Genomic DNA, 17,500 nt, shown 5'->3' on the forward strand with positions numbered 1-17,500 from the left:
AATAAAGGCCCAAATCAACCCATTCTTGACGCTGAGCCAACAAACATCTTCCCCACCATAACCGCCGGCTCGAGTGATAATCAGAGAGATGGCAACTACGAGGGCTGGGAAGCCTGATTGATTACAAAGGAGAACGGAACGTAGTTAACGATTTATTCTCTCCCTAGGCATATGGTTTGCAGAAGGGGTCGAGGTTTAAATGGCACCCCCCCCCCCCCCCCCCCCCTCTAACAAACACATTTTGTCGTTTACACTTCCAGATGCCTTAAAAATTAATGAAAGGAAGTCATTTGTCTCCAGGCTGAGGTACGATGCCAAACTCTTTGTGACCTCATCTCACACTTAAGCATTGCCTCTAAATAGCACGGCCATAGGATAAACGATACTACACATCCTGTGTGGTTTGATGTAAACTTATGTCATATGGCGAAGAGTTGCGACTTTCGCGAAATAAGAGCTACAACATTTACTGCAAGCTTCGTGTTCACCGGATGCAAACGGCTGAAACCGTACCGTACCTTGATTTAAATTTAATAAACGCTTATGTTAATTGCTAAAAGGAGAGGAATAAGTTTTAATACAGAGATTCTCGTGGTTGGGCGGCAAGCATCTGTCTCCTGAGTCTTCCAAGGTTTGCTATTTGTCGTTGAAAGAACATGCAGTGATCTGGCCTTTGAAGGAACGCGAGGCTGGAGATGACCTGGTTTCAATTGCATACGACTCTCACTATTTTTTTTTTCTGTCAATAACACTGAACTGGTAAGCATTAGAACAACTTCACTTTAAGCGAGAATTAACATTGCATTTGCGAGAAACGTGAATAGTTGTAAAAAGAAGCTTGAAAAAACAAAAATTCAGACGTGGACGGGACTCGAAGCCCTGAGACATTGTTCTATTGCGTTGAACAGCTTTATCATCTGAGCTATCAATCCATATCAAAAGCAAGTAAAATGCAAGTTGGTATCACATCCCGTTTGAGGGGAATTAATAGGGAGTTTAAGATCTGCGACGCGAAGGTAACGAAAACGTCATTTAAAATTGCAAGTTCAGGTTTATTAATATTTTCCGTCATGTCGGCTTGTCTAACTTCTAAAAACTAGTGTAACTCTTCAGGAACTGAATTAGGAGGTGCAGTATTGAATCTACGACAGAAAATTCAAATTCGCTGCCTTTTGTTTACGTTCTCCGTAAAACTTGAGAATTGGTCATTTCACGTCGTAGATTTGCCGAAAACGTGAATTCGAAAGAAATTTACAAAAATGAAAAATGCACGTGCACAGCGTGGAAAGCTATTGTTTTTGCTCATTAAATATGCAAAATTTGTGACGTTTTCGTTGCCGCCGCGTCGTAGATCTTAAACTCCCTAATGACCACAAAAGACACGATAGACATACTTTAATTAAACATCCATTCATTAAATCTAAGCGAGAATGGCGCTCCAAGAACTGGATTCTAACCCATATAACTGTGCACGGCACGGCTAACGGTAAACGACCCTTAATTAGTCCTATCTCAACCACTTACCCCATCCAAAGATGTAAAAAAACTTCATCTTGCTTACAGTGTCGTTTCTAAGCACTCTCACAAGTAGCATGTAGTGGAGCATTCCTTCACAAAGCATCCACGAAAACAATGCTAACAGGAAGTAGTGCAGTAAGGCTGCAACTACTGTGCATAATATAACCTGAAAATGAAAGAATAAAAAGCATTCAGTTCAAACTTGCATATAACTGTGCTGTATAGTAGTAACCTGCTCATTCCGTAAGAGCCGACTATCACTTTGTTGAAACTCTATTATTGGCCCATTTCACTGATGATATGTGACGTCATGTCACTTGATTTTTCGAGGAAATCGCACAAGTTTGAAGATCTGAGTGGAACATTGTATTGATGTTTTCGCATAATGGTGAACTTTTTTGAAGGGTTTAGCTGCTCCAATCGTTCCTAGAGAGAGAAGGAAAAATATTATTTTCGTATTCCTGCAATCATCTCGCATACTAACGTTGACAAGGAACCTTTGAGCAGTACATAGGTATCCTTGTTGCTGATATGCTTCAGTAAATTTGATGAAATACTTCATTGTCTTGTGGAAATCAATATCAGTATGGTCTGGACAAAAAAGGTTTCATCTTTATTTAATTTGTTAGTTTCCCTAGGTGTGTTAAATGATAACCGAGTGAGAGTTTCTTTTTTCTGAAAGCTTTTTTATTAACACTAATTTGTATGTCTCTTCTTATTTCTTGCTCAACGTCTGTTAGCTATTACACTTTGAAAAGGTTGGGATTATGGTGATTATTGGTGGTGAACTCATTCAGCAAGTATTCAACATTTTTAAACACGGTTTAAAGGAGGATGGCAAACTGTTTCGTCTTTTAACTTTTTTAAAACTTTGAACGGATGTTGAAGCAAGTGTTGGAACCGTTATCCCAGGGCTGAAAAAAAGACTTATAGTAACCTTATTCCGGGCTTTCCCTTCGGATATAACAAGAGCACACGTAAAGGCAACAGCAGCACACAAGTTGAGGAGCACTTTAGATCTTGGACTTTTTAAAACTCTCCAGAAACACAAATGTACAACCACAGTGATGGAAACAGCAAGCAGGGAAATAGAACAACCAACTGTGGAAATGAGTTCCAGTGCTTTTGTGTGAGGCTTGGATTCCTTTTAGGAACAACAACAACAACAACAACAAAAAAAGGGAGTTAGAATTGAACATGCAGGTATTTATCTTTACCTATGATTTTCCTAAACGATAGGGGAACGAAATTCAAAGTATGAAAAACTTTGTCTTGCTAGTTGTAACACGTCGTTGACGTCGTCTTCCGTCATTATCCGTCATTATTATCACCATCATCAGCATCATACATATATTCATACATATATACATACATGCTGAATTGACCACTTCCCGTAGGGGCTTTTCAGGGCCAATGAAACACAATCATGACAAAACAGGACAATCAAAAACAACTGTTAGGAATCCCAAATGGCCCGAGGGAAAATAGTTGGTTATTTACAAGCGCAGCTGAAAAGTTCAACCAGGGATCAGTCAAACTTCCGCGATTGTAGATCACGCAGTGAAAACAGGTCACAACATAAAGTGAGACCATTTTCATGTTTTGGCAAATGGTAGCTCTGATTCGCATTGTAAAATAAAGGAAACTCTTTTAATACGTGACCTTAAACCAGCGTTAAACGAAAACGTTGGCAGTGAAAAACTGTGGCTTTATTAAACGGTCAGTTTTCACTGCTATCTACTTATCTTAATATTTTTATCTCATTCTCTCTAGTTACCAGACTTCTTAATTTTATATATATCATATTTGAATTTGTTCAACCGTTACTTCTGAGGATGTATGTTGTAGCATACGAAACGTCAATACCAGGAACAAATTCAGCGAGTGGTCAGAATGTGTCTTGAGCCCGGGAATCCCGGATCTCAAGACAACCGCCCTAACCACCGGGCGCACTGCCTTCTTATCATGCAACATCATCTTCAGAAGTGTGATCATCAACAGAAGTATTATCTTTCTTGGCCTTGCATGCCATTATCGTTTTGTTATCATTATCATCATAATCAAGTCGATTAATGCATTTAGTTAATAAATCATGAAGCCTTAAATAAGTGAACGAAATCTCTTGTTTTTCCTCCAAGAGGATGGGTGAATATCGTGGTATAAACGAATACAATCTTACAACTCGGCCGTAAGGATCCATGAGCGCTGCAAAAACTGTCAGGTGATTACATTCACAAGTTGTCACATCTAAGTTGGATTTGCTTGCGACAAACCAGCACCCACTGGTGTTCCACGTCTTCGGTCCGCCTGGTCTCCAGAATAAACACTTTCCCGAGGGCCGAGTTGTACTAAACGGTACACTTCTGGACATCTGTCTCGAAGAAAAATATAGCAAATTGAATGACATCCTTTATTATTACACTCTGCCACATGCTTTGAGAAGACTAAAAGAACACACAAACAAACACTCACGTAAAAAAAAAACGTAAAAGAAAACCTCAGTCTGGAACATAACTCTAAACGCCGGAAGATATATGCTTTCTCGAAGTGCAATAACACTTCCCTGTCCACGGAAGCCGTCGACTGTCATTCAATAGAACTAACCCAATATTGATATAATTTAACAATTATATTAGCAATGCTTCCAACAACCTGAAGATGCTAAATGCAGAACTGTCTAAGAAGGCAAATACTGCCGGGTTCAAACCAGCACAAATGCAAATGCGAAAGGCAATTCTCTGGGTTAACCAACATGTTTCAAAACAGGTGAAAATGATTGCTGCGTTTCTTGCCTTAGTCTATTCTGATCTTACTCCTTACGACTAAGAAGTTCAGGCGGTGCCCTTCATTATACGGATATTCAGATTTTAGGTCATGCCAATAAACATGTTTACTTAATTTTTGTGATGACCTCGTCGTCCTGAGGTAATACTGTGAGCTAGGAAGGAAGGAAGGGAGGAACGAAGGAAGGAAGGAATCTTTAGCGCACACATTGATATTTTAACTAATTATAGAGATAATACAAGTATATAGTACAAAATTAGGAAAACTGAAGATAGAAATAGATTTGCTTATAATGTGGGTGCACATTGGCCAAAGGAGCTGAAGCTTTCGAGTTGGCCACTGCATATTAAACATGATTACGGTGGCCAATTTACATTATCAACTCCGTTGATAAAACCCAATTTTTGTATACTACTTCCACACCGACGCAGCCCACAGTTTCTTTAGAAACTACCCCCTTCATTCCTAAGTTTTGTTTGTTTGTTTGTTTTTTTTCTTCTAATTTGCCAAAAGAACAAAAAAAGAAAGAAAGAAAGAGCAACAAATTAAATTAAATTAAATTAAATTAAATGAAAAAAATAAACGATTAAAGAGGCATAGGATACATGTAACTTAAATAAATATATTTAAAGAATAATTATGTTTATTTCATCAAACGACGCGAATTAATTAAGGAATTAGAACTCTGACAACTCTTAAATCCCTACGGCATCAATGAACGCTTCTTCTCACTCAATTAATTTACTCGTGTATTCATGTCGCCATATTTCCACCAATGACAAAACTCCGACATCCCTCATGAGGTATTTTCCAAATGACTGTCTAAAGTAATTACGCCATTGCAATTGCTACGCTTAGTGATTGGTTTAAAAATCTCGCCCCAGTTTTCTCAACCAATGAGAAGAAAAACCAAATCCAAGAGCGTCGACTTGCACGTGCGACTCTTCCCGCGCTTTGAGGCAGGTACATGAAATTGCTACAAATTTGGATTAGGGTTAGGGTTATTCGCACCTGCTCTGTTTGGTCGAAGTAACTAGTTACCGATTTAATTAGTATTTGTTTTACGACAGTCAATTGAAAATCGGTTTATAAACCACTATGAACACACAATCCCTTATTGAACTCTGACGAGGGGCTAAGGCTTAAAACGTTGACTCAGTTTACAAATTTTTTGTTAGTTGTTATATGCGCCCCTTTAGATCCATTTCAACAGGTAGTCATCAAATAATGGCATCAATGAGAATGTGAAAAAAGGGGGCGTGCATAAATTAGAAAGCATTTGGGTAACTTTGAATACAAACCTAGCTCCACGTGCAACAACACGGGAAAAAGAGCGGAAAAAGTAAAGAGATGGGGAGTGCAAAACAATGGACAAGTTTAAACGTAACCCTTAGAGGAACGTGAAACAACACGCGCAAATGTTGTCAGGGAAAATATATAAGGGTATGAGCGCGCCTGTGTAACAATTGTGTGGCGCATAATTCAGCTTCAAAATGTAATTTGAATAGTACAAGCACTCTCATTGGTCAACAGCTGTGTTTAGATGAGAGTATGCAAACGCGTGGCAGGCTATGACAACACATGAAATATTTGATTGCTTATGAGTTGTCAGACGGGCGTTTTGATTGGCTGGTAGGCCAATATAAGCGTGTATCAAGAAAATCTGTTTCAATCAAGAAGTAAAAGAAAACAGAATTTTCTTTCACTTGTCGAACCTTTTTTTGAGAAATATTTTATGCATGAAAACTAAACAATAGAGGAATTGTTTTCTGTGTCTACATACCCTCATCTAAACACTCGGGGAGTTGGGAGAAACCCACTGCGTCTTGGGTTTGCCAACTCCCATTCGTGTTCATAACAGGCTACATAAACACAGAATAAAGTCCACTATTGCTTATCTGTAACTAGTTAAATGAAACAAAAATTCGTCAGTCCTTCACTTCCAAGGCGACGCAGCCCCACAGTTTCCCTAAGAACCAGCCACAACATAACTCTGTGATTTTTTTTTCTTTCCTGTTCCAGCACTGAGTAACAGTGATTTGTAATTTAAAAGCTTGCTGCAATATTTCAATCTTACGATTTTGTTCGAATGAAGCTTTTGAAAACGATATACTCAGTTTGCTTATTTGTGACATTTTTTCAGTGGATGATTGTTAAAGAAGATAGTATCAGGGTATAATGATCGTACCTGTAATTACCATACCTGTTTATTCTCCAATACGATGTTGATAGGTTCGTTTAAAACGTTTCGGGGATTAGGTGAAACAGTGGATGAAACAATGCTTGTATTAGCTGTGAGAACGCCACCAGGGTCATCATCAGGTTCTGTAGATAGCCTCAAAACTTCATTTAACGTTTGGTAAATCAGGGATACAACGAGGAAGTCTTCAGATGAGCTGAATGCTTGAGGAGGTAAATATATGGAGCTTTTCATGAAGACGACTTTCATGCCTTCGACTCGAATCTGTAGCGAAAAAAGTTGTACCAATCATGTAAGTGACGAGCCTTGAAGGGGCTATGTCATGAAAAAAAAAAAATTCATAACACCCGAAATGCCAAAAAGGTAGGATAAAGCATTGCAATAACAACCGTTAAAGAGCATAAAAGAAATAAAGAAAAACGAAGGAGAGGCATGGATGGACACAAATGGACAAGATTGAAACGGATTGCATTTGAGAATTCTTGAAAAAAGTCGGCCCGACGTTTATCAAATTTATGGCAAATCGCCTTGATAAGATCGTTTTTCTTCAAAATCATCTAGTTTGTGATGCAACGATACTTTTATCAGTAAAGGAATTCCACATTACCATTACCGAGTTTTGAACTCGGGGTTAACGAAAGATTTCCCCTAAACACCCTAAAATAACGTGATATAGCCCATTTCAGATCTGCGACTGACATATCGTATCGTGATGTGACGTCAGCCGCCTACATCTTTTTTTCGATTTTTTGACAGGGACGAATGCTGCAATGACCTTTATTTTAAGGGTGGTTCGTGTTATGCCTGGTATTTGCGCTCGAAAAATGAGGAGAAATAATTTGAATGAAAAGCCGTGAAATTACAGGGTATGTGAAAAATTGTTTTCTGCCTCACCTGACTATTTTGTCGAATGCTGTTAATCCTCATCAAAAAGTTGTCTGTTTCAACTTGCAGCTGTGCTGATTTGTCAAATGTTGCTGCAACTCCCAGACCGTAATCATCCATTGTCTCCACTAAAATTGTGCTTCTTCCTTTTCCTGCCTGGAAATGAACAAGAAAAAGAGAAAACTCTAAAAATCTGGCTTAATCGTTTTAGAAATGAAAACATTTCTCTACACAACCTTATCTCTCAAGGTTGGTGGTACAGGTTTTCTTAACGCCAAGAGTGAAGGGTTCGTCTTTTAGTCTGGCTACTGTGGACGTCAGGTTCGTTGCTATAAATTCGTGTATCAATCTCATTTCTTTGCTCTTTGTCACGAATTTTCTAATAACCAGTACTAGACTGGGATACTAAGAAGTCTGTGAAATGTTTGTGACGAAGCATGTAGGTAAGACAAATACCTTTTAGTTTCCTTGAACCTTTCGTGCGGCAACCTATTTCTACCTCTTTTTCAAGGGAAATCGATATCAGGGTATTGCGAGAATCGGAAACGCCATCAAGTAGTGACTTTTGAATTGAAAATGGGCGAAATTGAAAGGCGGGTTAAAGGCTACCTGGTGTCTGTGGTTATTCAGAGAACTGCTTTTGCCAAAATCGTACGCTCAACCTTCAAATTCCTTTTCCTTGAACGATGGGCGTCAAGCATCAGAGATCCTTTTGGTTACAACGGGTCTCGGGTTAGCTTTAGGACTAACACCGAACAAAAAACAAAAATTCAAGGGATTTAAAACGCGTTTTAGCAGAACCTTACATCAGTTAGTCAAACCGTCCGCTTTGGTCACGCAAGCGAACGAAGGGAGGAATGGTGATAGTTCGAGATGTCACCAATTTCCCTTCGGCTCGCTTGCGTGACCGAAGCGTGCGGTTCGGCTCACTCAGAAGAAACTGCGTGCAGTCTAATTGTAATGTTGTAGAAAGTTTTCTGATATCTGTTTCTTTTGGCATAGCATCACTGTGCAGGCACCAGACTCCAAAGCCCAAGAAAAAAGAGAGAATCAAGGGAGGGAGGGGGAAATAGCCTGGACTTATTGGGGAGAGGGGGACGGGGTTAGCTTGGACCCACTCCAATTTTTTTTTCTGTATTTAAACTTGGAACAGCTTTATTAATGAAGAGGAATAATACCTCACTTACAACATAACTTTCTGTCCACGTTTGGCTGTTCTTCTTCTCCAACAAATGACTGGCTGCTTGAGCAAACCTTTTAAAGTTCTCTTCTGAACTCACGTTTCCATGGATACGATTGTATTTTGCAATTTTGGAAAGTATATCCACTGACATAATTAAGTCTCCTCCAAAGATCCTTTGTAGCCTTGAAGAATTGTTTGCTGTTTTTAGCCTCAAAGCGTCCTCCAGATCCGACAGAATAGTATGGACATTGTTCCCCGGCGAACCACCATTTAAAATTGCATCCATCTAAATAAAACGTAAATAATTATTTCTTTGGTGAAAGGAGAATAATTGACAGTGGTACTCAATGTTGTGAAGTTAATCTAGGGACTGGTTATGAAACCCTGGGAATTTCAAAAGCAAGAACAATACAGTCGCAATTAGATGTTGAACCTACCGTGACCCTGCGCAATCTTTTGTTTTTGGTTCGCAAGTTAATTTCGAATAAATTAGTCAAAGCTTTTGATTGGTTATCCTGCCGAAAAAAGCGTGTTTTTGTCGGGTTTTGTGCAGGGTCAAGGCCAAAAAACCGAACAAAAACATGAAACAAAAAAAAACTTGTCGAGTTTCATAACTAGCCTACATCTATTAACTATGATGTTGTGAATCGAAAATGCTAGCTAGCGAACGTTTGATATAGCCGATAAATATTCCAAATGGAACGTTTTTAGTGCAATTATCGATTCCATTTGTGCTGACTTCTTTCTTCAGTACCTCCTTCTCTTACGAATTGCTTGTGGATGTGTGTCTGACTGATATGAAATTATTTCGTCTAAGAGAAGCGAAACGCCTAAGGCCATCCCCCTTTTTTTCCTGTTTACCGTCGAATGCGTTTCCTAATATTGGGTCGGTCGGTCGGATTGAAAAAAAAAACCCTAAAAAAAAATCATAAGCATTCTCGGAATCGGACGCCTGGTATACCCCCTGGTATACCCCGTGGAAACAACAAGACGTGAACCCAAAATCAATATGGCGGAAAAGTTGGCGGATGTTGTGGCAAAATTAAGACATCGTGGGAAAAAGGATCAACAACCGAAACTCCTGTGCGACATAAAAATGGCTTAAAAACGTCGTTAACTATTTTATTTATTTATTTTTTGAAAAATGCCCAAAATTTGGGTAGGGTCGGACGACGCGAAACGGAGAAAAAAAAAGGGGATGGCCTAATGATAAAGTCGCACAAGTTAGAGGGGTAAAAAGGGCAAAAATTTGGGTCTGTCGGACGACGCTAAACGGAAAAAAAAAGAGGATGGCCTAATCATCTGTCCAGGTTACTGCCAATCAGACGTTGGTTCGTTAGAAATTAAAATGTGCCTGACAAATTTGTAACACATGTTTACGTTTGGTCGCCAGGACGTTTGTTGCAATGGCGAGCGTCAGAGTAATAGTACCGTCTAAACTAACTCTTGAATTTTATGACAGGTTTTCTCATCAAAGAAAAATCAAGGACCACGTTACAAAATGTGAAAGAGAAGAATTGTAGAGCTATGATGTAACAGCAATGAACTTCATTCCCTTTATACTTTATTGCAGGCAAACAAAGAGCCAAGAATCGTCGATTTGATCACCATAATCTTTGTTGTTTCCCCATATCGGGGTGAAATGATAAAATCCAGGGACAGATCCAGATTTTCCAAAAAGAGGGGACCCAAGAAATTGCGGCGAAAGCGCACCGTCAAGGTCATTGAAATGATATGTTCACAGAAGGGGTATGAGGTGGCTGTGAGCTGATAACCGTGAAGTGGCTGGCTAACGGTAAAACGAAGGAGAAAGAAAAATAAAATGAACATTATCATTAAAGCCACTGGTAATAAGATTAATTAATAATTAAACACGTAAAATAATTCTAATACTAATAATAACAGCAACTTTATTCATTCAATTCAATGAAATTAGGTACTGATTTAGACCAATTCCATACCGCGTCATTCAAGCCGATTAGTTTAGCAGAACGGCATCCCGTGAAGTTTGACGGGTTCCACTTTCCTCCCTCAGAACAATATCGCGACGCCGTACCTTCGAATAAATTACAGGAATCCATTGTGGCTGTTGTCTGGCAGAACATTTGTGCTCAAGGATGGAGCCGAAAACATTTTCTTCGAAATAAATTATATAGCTGCTGCCAATTACATCGTATCCCGGGCATGTACAAAACACAGGTCTCAGGTCACAAGTGTCGTTCACAGTTCTCTGTTTTACCAATACAGAAACAAACTTAAACATTCATTAAAGCCAACCTTAGGCCTAAAAACTCTTGTTTAGGTCTAGTGAGGCTTAAGGTTAGCTTTAATTAATTTTTAGGTTTGTTTCTGTATTGGTAAAATAGAGACCTGTGAAGTATATTAATTAAGCAAGAGGTGCCAATCACCGCAATTGTGAGCACTTTACGACCACAAAGGCTGAGCCAAAACGGCTGCTGTTTTCTGCAATACTGAAGCTGTGCTCGGACCTAGTTTCACAAGGGGTGGTTCTGGAGTGAGTGGGTTAACCCTATCCCTCCCAAAGGTGATAATAATAGATGTTACTCTATTTTTAATGCCACACGATTTTACCGCTAGTTAGTGGGACCGGCCCCCCGGGCGAAAAGGTCAGCAACACTCAAAACTACGTTCCTTTCCTAAGGGTGATTGCCTCGCCTTTCTTGTTATTGGAAACTACGCCCTAATGAATCAATTTGGAAGTGATACATGCCAGTGTGCAGAACAAGGTGAGGCCCACAAAGACGAGACCATCATTTATCGTCCTTGCTGAGGCCCACACTCACTCAACCATCACTGAAATTAATATCAGCTGTCACCATAATTTACATACGTTTTTTTTTTCATTTTTTGAGCCATTATTGAGACAACCCTTTCAGGACATTTCGCAATTTCGTCTTTCGCTTTAAACTTTGCATACCGCATACAGCCAAAAAGCAGAAACGCGTTAATTTTGTTAATTATGTTATCTTGATCAATAGTCTTTCGGCGATTCAACTCACCTATGCCTTCCTGTGGACATGGTTTGAGGTCTGTTCCTCCACTAGAAGTATTCGACCACAAAACTCCTTCTGAATTTTCTTCCAGACACAAAGGAGCATCTAGAGATAGACAAGATAAAAGTCAATGTTGTAAGTAAGGAGGAGCGGTAAGGTAGTTTATTTGCAAACCTCAGCTTGTGTAGTTCAGAGGCCTTTATTTTTCATTGTGTTCAGTAGATCCAACCTTTGAAATTTTTAGACTTTTTATTGCGTATAAACGGTACATTCACTCGCTTACTCTTGTTTAGTTTAGAGAATAGACCAAAATGCCTCGACTTTAATAGGCTTACGGTAGTTTACGGTATTCAGCGAAACGAAACAAACCCAATATGTCCAGTCTAAAAAGCCGGCAAGTATCAAGGGGGGCAGATATTTCTCAGGTTTCTAGCTACGCGTTTTTACGAAAGCCCCCTTGTTCTGCTTCATGCCAATTTAGCCACCTAATTGATAATCGACGAAAGAGTGACCTCACATTTCGTCCATTTACCGATAGGCCATTCCCTAGTTAGTGTGTGCCTCCTCTTCAAAGTGAGTCAAAGTGCGAAGTTTTAGACTCGCTTTTTTTAGTGTCCAGAGAAACAAGGCCGCTGTCGTGAACGGCATAGCTAAAAACCGCAAAAAGATCAGTCCCTCTTATAATACAGCGATACCTGCTTTATTTGAAAGGACATATTTTTTAATCAGGCTCTAGTTTCCTTTCGTTTCGCTGAATACGGTAAGCCCTCAACTTATCAAATGCTTTAGGAATTGCCAGAATAAAACAGCTCTAATGGCAGTTCCTCTGTCCAGTGCCAAATAAACTTGATGAAAATGAACTGCATCGAGAGGAAACCCTGATCGCACCTTTTTAACTCATGCAACAATCTGAAAAATGTCATGGATCAGTATAGCACTATTATGAACGGCTCAATTCCTCAAATATCCATATCTCTTAAATTCATCTTCGTTAAAAATGTTATTTACAGCCCAAAACCCAACCCCATCGCCAGTTGTAAAATACCAGAAAAACACACCCAACACCCGATGGACACGGGTGGACCAAAAACATGAACTTTAATGTTAAAGTGCTGCAATGACCAAAAAATCAATTCTTCTTTTTTTCTGGCCTTTAAACTATGTGAACTGAACACTAAGTGACCCTCGTTTTAAACCTTGATTTAAAAATGACACCTGTTTATTTATTTAGTGGACTTTTTCTATTTAGTGGTCTGCCATAGAGTGACATCACAAATATTAAAATCTTCAGAAAGTACATGATGAAGAATGCTCACTTGCCAAAAAAATCAGCACGTATTACAATTTGGGGGTGAAATATTGGCCGCAATAATTTTTTTTGGTTCTAAACCACCCTAGAGAGCTGGATCGAGGAGAAAATTACTTCAAAGACTCACTCACCAGTTTAAGAATACAACGCGTTTGTACGTGTCTTGGTTAATATGCAGCACTGGAGTTTCGGCCTTATAGTCTTTTACTAGGGTTTTGGAGAAATAATAAGCTGCATTTACACGCCGAAGTTTTAATTATGCTTGTGAGTAAATGACGTCGAGTTTTCCTAGACCCATCCCTCTGAGGTCCAATCGGTCAAATTTGAAGGTGAGCAATGGGCTGGACGGCGGGAAATTCAAAACTTACACTAAGAGTAAACAGCCTTTGGATACAAATCAAGGCTAAAAATTTTGCCAGTCTGGCCTCGGTCGTTCAGAAGGTGGTTATTAATGCAATCCACTGGATAAATCACTATCCAGCGGATAAACACTAGCAAAACCAATTGAGTTATCCAGTGGATAGTTAACAACTATTCACCAAAGTGGAGGTGGCTAGCGGTACATATCCAACGCTAGGCACCGACACTGAAGTGAATAGTTGTTTTAGTATATACTAAAGCAGTGAGATAATATATATACAGCACAAAAAATTAATTTCGATGCTTTCTTCACTTGTCACGGATGCAAATCGGGACGCCATTTTTTCCCGAGTTGCTCGAAGGTAAATAGCGCAGGATATTCGGAGTTTGACGAGCAAAAACACCCGCGTTCAACGCTATCCACTGTTTTAGTATATACTAATGTGATTTATCCAGTGGATATACCGCTATCCAGCTTTCGAACAACTGGTGCCAAGTGTTTAGCAAACAAAGTTTCAAAATCTGATGGGAAAAAGGAAGTGACTAGCACTTTAACACGGTTGACCTTCCTTTTACACCAATTAAATCATGTAAAACTACACGAAACATCCTATAATTACTTGAGAGTTTGCTAAGCACTCAAGAAGCTAGAGTGGCTCTCGGTTATCGCCTCGAATGACTCTTACGCTTCTCTCGTGCATAGCAACCTCCCGCGTGCAACATAACTCAATAGTGCACACTGAGCCGTTTACCATTTGTTAAATAAAGAACTTTTTGTCATACTCTCTAAGAAGTTAAAAAATTTAGGGAGCTTTCCAACACGGTAGGTCAAATAATTTTCAAAATCTGAAATTTAGAAGGCCTTTTTGTGGACGTGGCGTGTTGCCATGTTAACCAATATGACGTTATAAGTGCCCTTAAAGTATTATCCAACAATAGAGTTGCAAAGTTATCTATAGTTTGCCCACACTATGAAATATCCTTCTTTGGTATCCTTCATCGTTTCACAAACACTATTGCAACGAAAAACCCTTTCGAGCTTTTAGTTAGCACAAAAAGGTTGAACGTTGAATAAAAAAGAAATAATTTATTTAGCAAAGTACACCCTTGAATTGTTCATGTTTCCATTATTGACCTTATCGGGTACCAAATGGTAAACTTACATCTTATGACAACAAAATCAGACACCATGTGTAAGAATACTCCTTGCAGCAACAATTCAAGAATGCATGAGTAATTTCCTCCATCTTTAACCACCAACGGTTGAAGGGTATCTTCTGGTACGTTCGGAAGGGGGCATCGCACAGTTTGGACCCGGAGGCCATCTTTAAACCATGAAATTCTCTCGAGCTTCAACCAACTTAAGTCCTTTACTCGGGTTACATTGCAAGTAAGCATGATTTCTTCGCCCTTTTTAAGAACGTCAAACCTGGGTAAAGAAACTAGTACTATAGGGATTTCATTGCCTGAAAAAAAAACACAGTAACAAAATTATGAACAGTTATGAACACTTTTTTTTGCATTGCGTAGAGAAGCCTGAAAAGAAATAGAGCGTCGCACCGGTATCGCGAGGTCACGGGTTCAAACCCCGTTGGAGTCCTGAATTTTAAGGTAAAGCTTATACAGCCACTCCAAATGTCCTACACATGTGATGCATCTAAGCCATGCCAGAGTGCTCAAACTAGCCATCACTTGTTGATCCAGCGTTATCACATACAAAAACTGGCCCTTAGGGAGTCCCACGGAAATGCCACACATTAAATGATTAATCAGCCATGTTGCCAGCATGGTTGTCCTGATAGTGTAGTGGTCATCACACCCGACTAGTGATCAGGGGGATGTGGGTTCAAATCCCGCTCAGGGCAATTACAGTTTTCCCCAGAAGTTGTCCAGTGTTGAGTTTCCTGTAACTTTCTCTCAATTTCTCCTCAACTTGGACTGTGAATCCATTTGCGATCCTCCTGGGGGTGATACGTTGTTGGCTCAAGGGATATATATATATATATATATATATATATATATATATATATATATATATATATATTTATATAGCTTTATTAAAAACTGGATCATGGGATAATGCAATTCGAGAGTATTAATCGGTTAACACAATACGTGTTGCTTAATTAGATGTTGAGTAGGATGTTTTGTAAAAAAATAGCATTTCTAATAGGTTAAGAGTTTTACAACCTTAATAACACATTTTTGAAACAATTTATGTACCCAAGACTTTATAAAAGGCTCTCGTGTAAAAACTTTGTTTAGTTCATACGGCTGAGTGGAGTTTAAAGTTTTTTGCCAGAAAATCTCTCTTTCTCGAAAGACTTCTTTCTTTTTGTCAGTGTTTAAATTGTTCTTTTTTATTTTTTCTATGATGGTAATGTTAAAATTATTGTCAAAGTCGTGAGTTCGTGTGTTATGTAAAAAGTGTTGATTGAGTTCGCAGCTACTCACTCCCTTTTTAATATGGTTTCTGCCATTGTTTAACCGTAGGTTAAATACTGTTTCACTTTTGCCAATGTATTGAAGTTTGCAAATGTTGCACTTGGTTATATAAATGATCTATGGCACATAGCAGTCCACTGCATGATGAAGGTTGTGGTCTGGTTGATCTTTTTGCACCAAGTACACTTCGTTCTTTCACATGCTCTACATCCCTTTGATATCAGATTTCGAGGTTCTTGAACGCACAAGTCTGTCTCGAAGACTTTTCGGCCGTCCGTAGGCGACTAAAGGTGGTTTGTTGAATATGAGCGATAGCCTTTCTCTTGATTGGAGAAAGTTCCAATTTTGTTTAGCAATTTCTGCAATAAGTGTAGTGTGGGGGTTGAATGTAGCGACCAGAGGAATTCGGTCTGTTGGTTAACGTTCTTTGTTCTGCAAACATTTCTCTTGAGTCAATCTAAGCACTTTCTGCATTTCGTGGATAACTTTGTATTGTGCATAACCACAAGCTACAAAGAAATCCGAATATTCCATGATTCGTTTCTTCAATGTATCTGTTGAAGAGCATATTCGCCTCAACCTCAAGGCTTGACTGTATGGGATGCTCCGTTTCAGATGAGGCGGATCTGCTGATGTCCAATGGAGGTACGGATGTGTATCAGTTGGTTTCTGATAAACACTTGTGCTGATGTTGCCTTGATTGTCATTTAGGGCGGTAGTATCAAGGAAATTCACTGAATGTGCAGGGATTTCATGTGTAAACTTGATTGAGGGTACTCACATTGTTAAAGTAATTTATGAAATTAATCAAAGAGTCTTGATCACTTTTTCAGATAAGAAATATAACAAAATACAATAAAAAACGTTCCCTGGCTAAAAATTTGAAAAGGAATATAAGCTTTCGGCTGTCGATCTACAGTCTTCCACGGATAAAACATTGAATGTAAATTAGTGAAATATATAAAGAAAAGGCGAGATAAAAGTAATAAAAATAACAAAGTAAAAGTATGAAAAACGGTGGCTATTGTTTAAAAAGAATGCTATACTGATTAGGAATCGGCTTAGAGTTATTGTCAGCATGTTTGGTAGCAGAGGTATGCCAGGCCTCTAGAGTTTTTCTAATACGAAAGGAGCCTTTGTCGATAACTCGAGAATGATTGAAATCAATGCGATGACCGAAAGACAACGCATGTTTCGCAATGTTTGATCCATTAGCACACGTTTTTACCTTCTTAACGTGTTTTTCATGCGGGTTTCAAAGCAACGGCCAGTTTAACCTATATAACACCAATTCACAATCGGCACAGGGTATTTTATAAACAATTTTGGGTTGGTGTTGGCTAGGTGTCTGAATTTAGGAGAAAGGAATTTGTGTTGAAAAGTCTTAAGGGGCTTATTTACAACTCGAATATCGTGCCTTCGAAGAATTCTTGTTAGGGGTTGCGTAACACCATTGATGAAAGGAAGGACAGCAAAACCGTTAGGCTTCTCTTGAGGCGCAAACCATTTAAAAAACATACCAACCAATTCTTCAGGTGAAGGGATGGCATGTGTGGGTGGTTTGAAAATTTTCCGCTTCAAGATATTGGAAATAACAAAGGAGGGATAGTTGTTGGCTCGTAGATCAAAGATTGATTTCGGTATTTTTCCATTGTGGTGTAGTTGGGAGTTTAATTGCGCGGTGTAGGAGGGTCTCGGCTGTGCTGATCTTGTGGCGTTTGTCGTGGTGAAAAGAAAAGTCTAAATATTTGTCCGTGAGTTGCTTTGCGGTAAACATCAATAGTGATCGCGTTATCCTTGCG

The 17,500-nt window shown here is 39.1% G+C and overlaps 1 protein-coding gene and 1 pseudogene across 5 annotated transcripts in view; both read right to left on the reverse strand.

Moving 5' to 3' along the window:
- LOC138000697 (adhesion G protein-coupled receptor L4-like) overlaps positions 1-17,500 on the reverse strand; it is a 55,897-nt gene that overhangs the window by 10,724 nt on the left and 27,673 nt on the right. For 4 of the 5 annotated variants that reach the window (XM_068847284.1, XM_068847281.1, XM_068847285.1 and 1 more), the window contains 10 exons: positions 14,417-14,719; positions 11,591-11,689; positions 10,532-10,626; positions 8,566-8,856; positions 7,397-7,543; positions 6,506-6,766; positions 3,698-3,889; positions 2,456-2,662; positions 1,525-1,684; positions 1-113 (listed from right to left, as the gene is read on the reverse strand). The exon at positions 1-113 is cut by the window's left edge and continues 24 nt beyond it. In XM_068847284.1, coding sequence (XP_068703385.1) covers positions 1-113; positions 1,525-1,684; positions 2,456-2,662; positions 3,698-3,889; positions 6,506-6,766; positions 7,397-7,543; positions 8,566-8,856; positions 10,532-10,626; positions 11,591-11,689; positions 14,417-14,719 — 1,868 coding nt within the window. The remainder of the gene's footprint in view (positions 114-1,524; positions 1,685-2,455; positions 2,663-3,697; positions 3,890-6,505; positions 6,767-7,396; positions 7,544-8,565; positions 8,857-10,531; positions 10,627-11,590; positions 11,690-14,416; positions 14,720-17,500) is intronic. The other variant, XM_068847282.1, reaches the window with a different exon arrangement.
- LOC137999390 (uncharacterized) lies at positions 15,420-16,172 on the reverse strand (annotated as a pseudogene).

Source organism: Montipora foliosa, chromosome 4 (assembly GCF_036669935.1).
Source record: "Montipora foliosa isolate CH-2021 chromosome 4, ASM3666993v2, whole genome shotgun sequence".
Taxonomy (NCBI): domain Eukaryota; kingdom Metazoa; phylum Cnidaria; class Anthozoa; order Scleractinia; family Acroporidae; genus Montipora; species Montipora foliosa.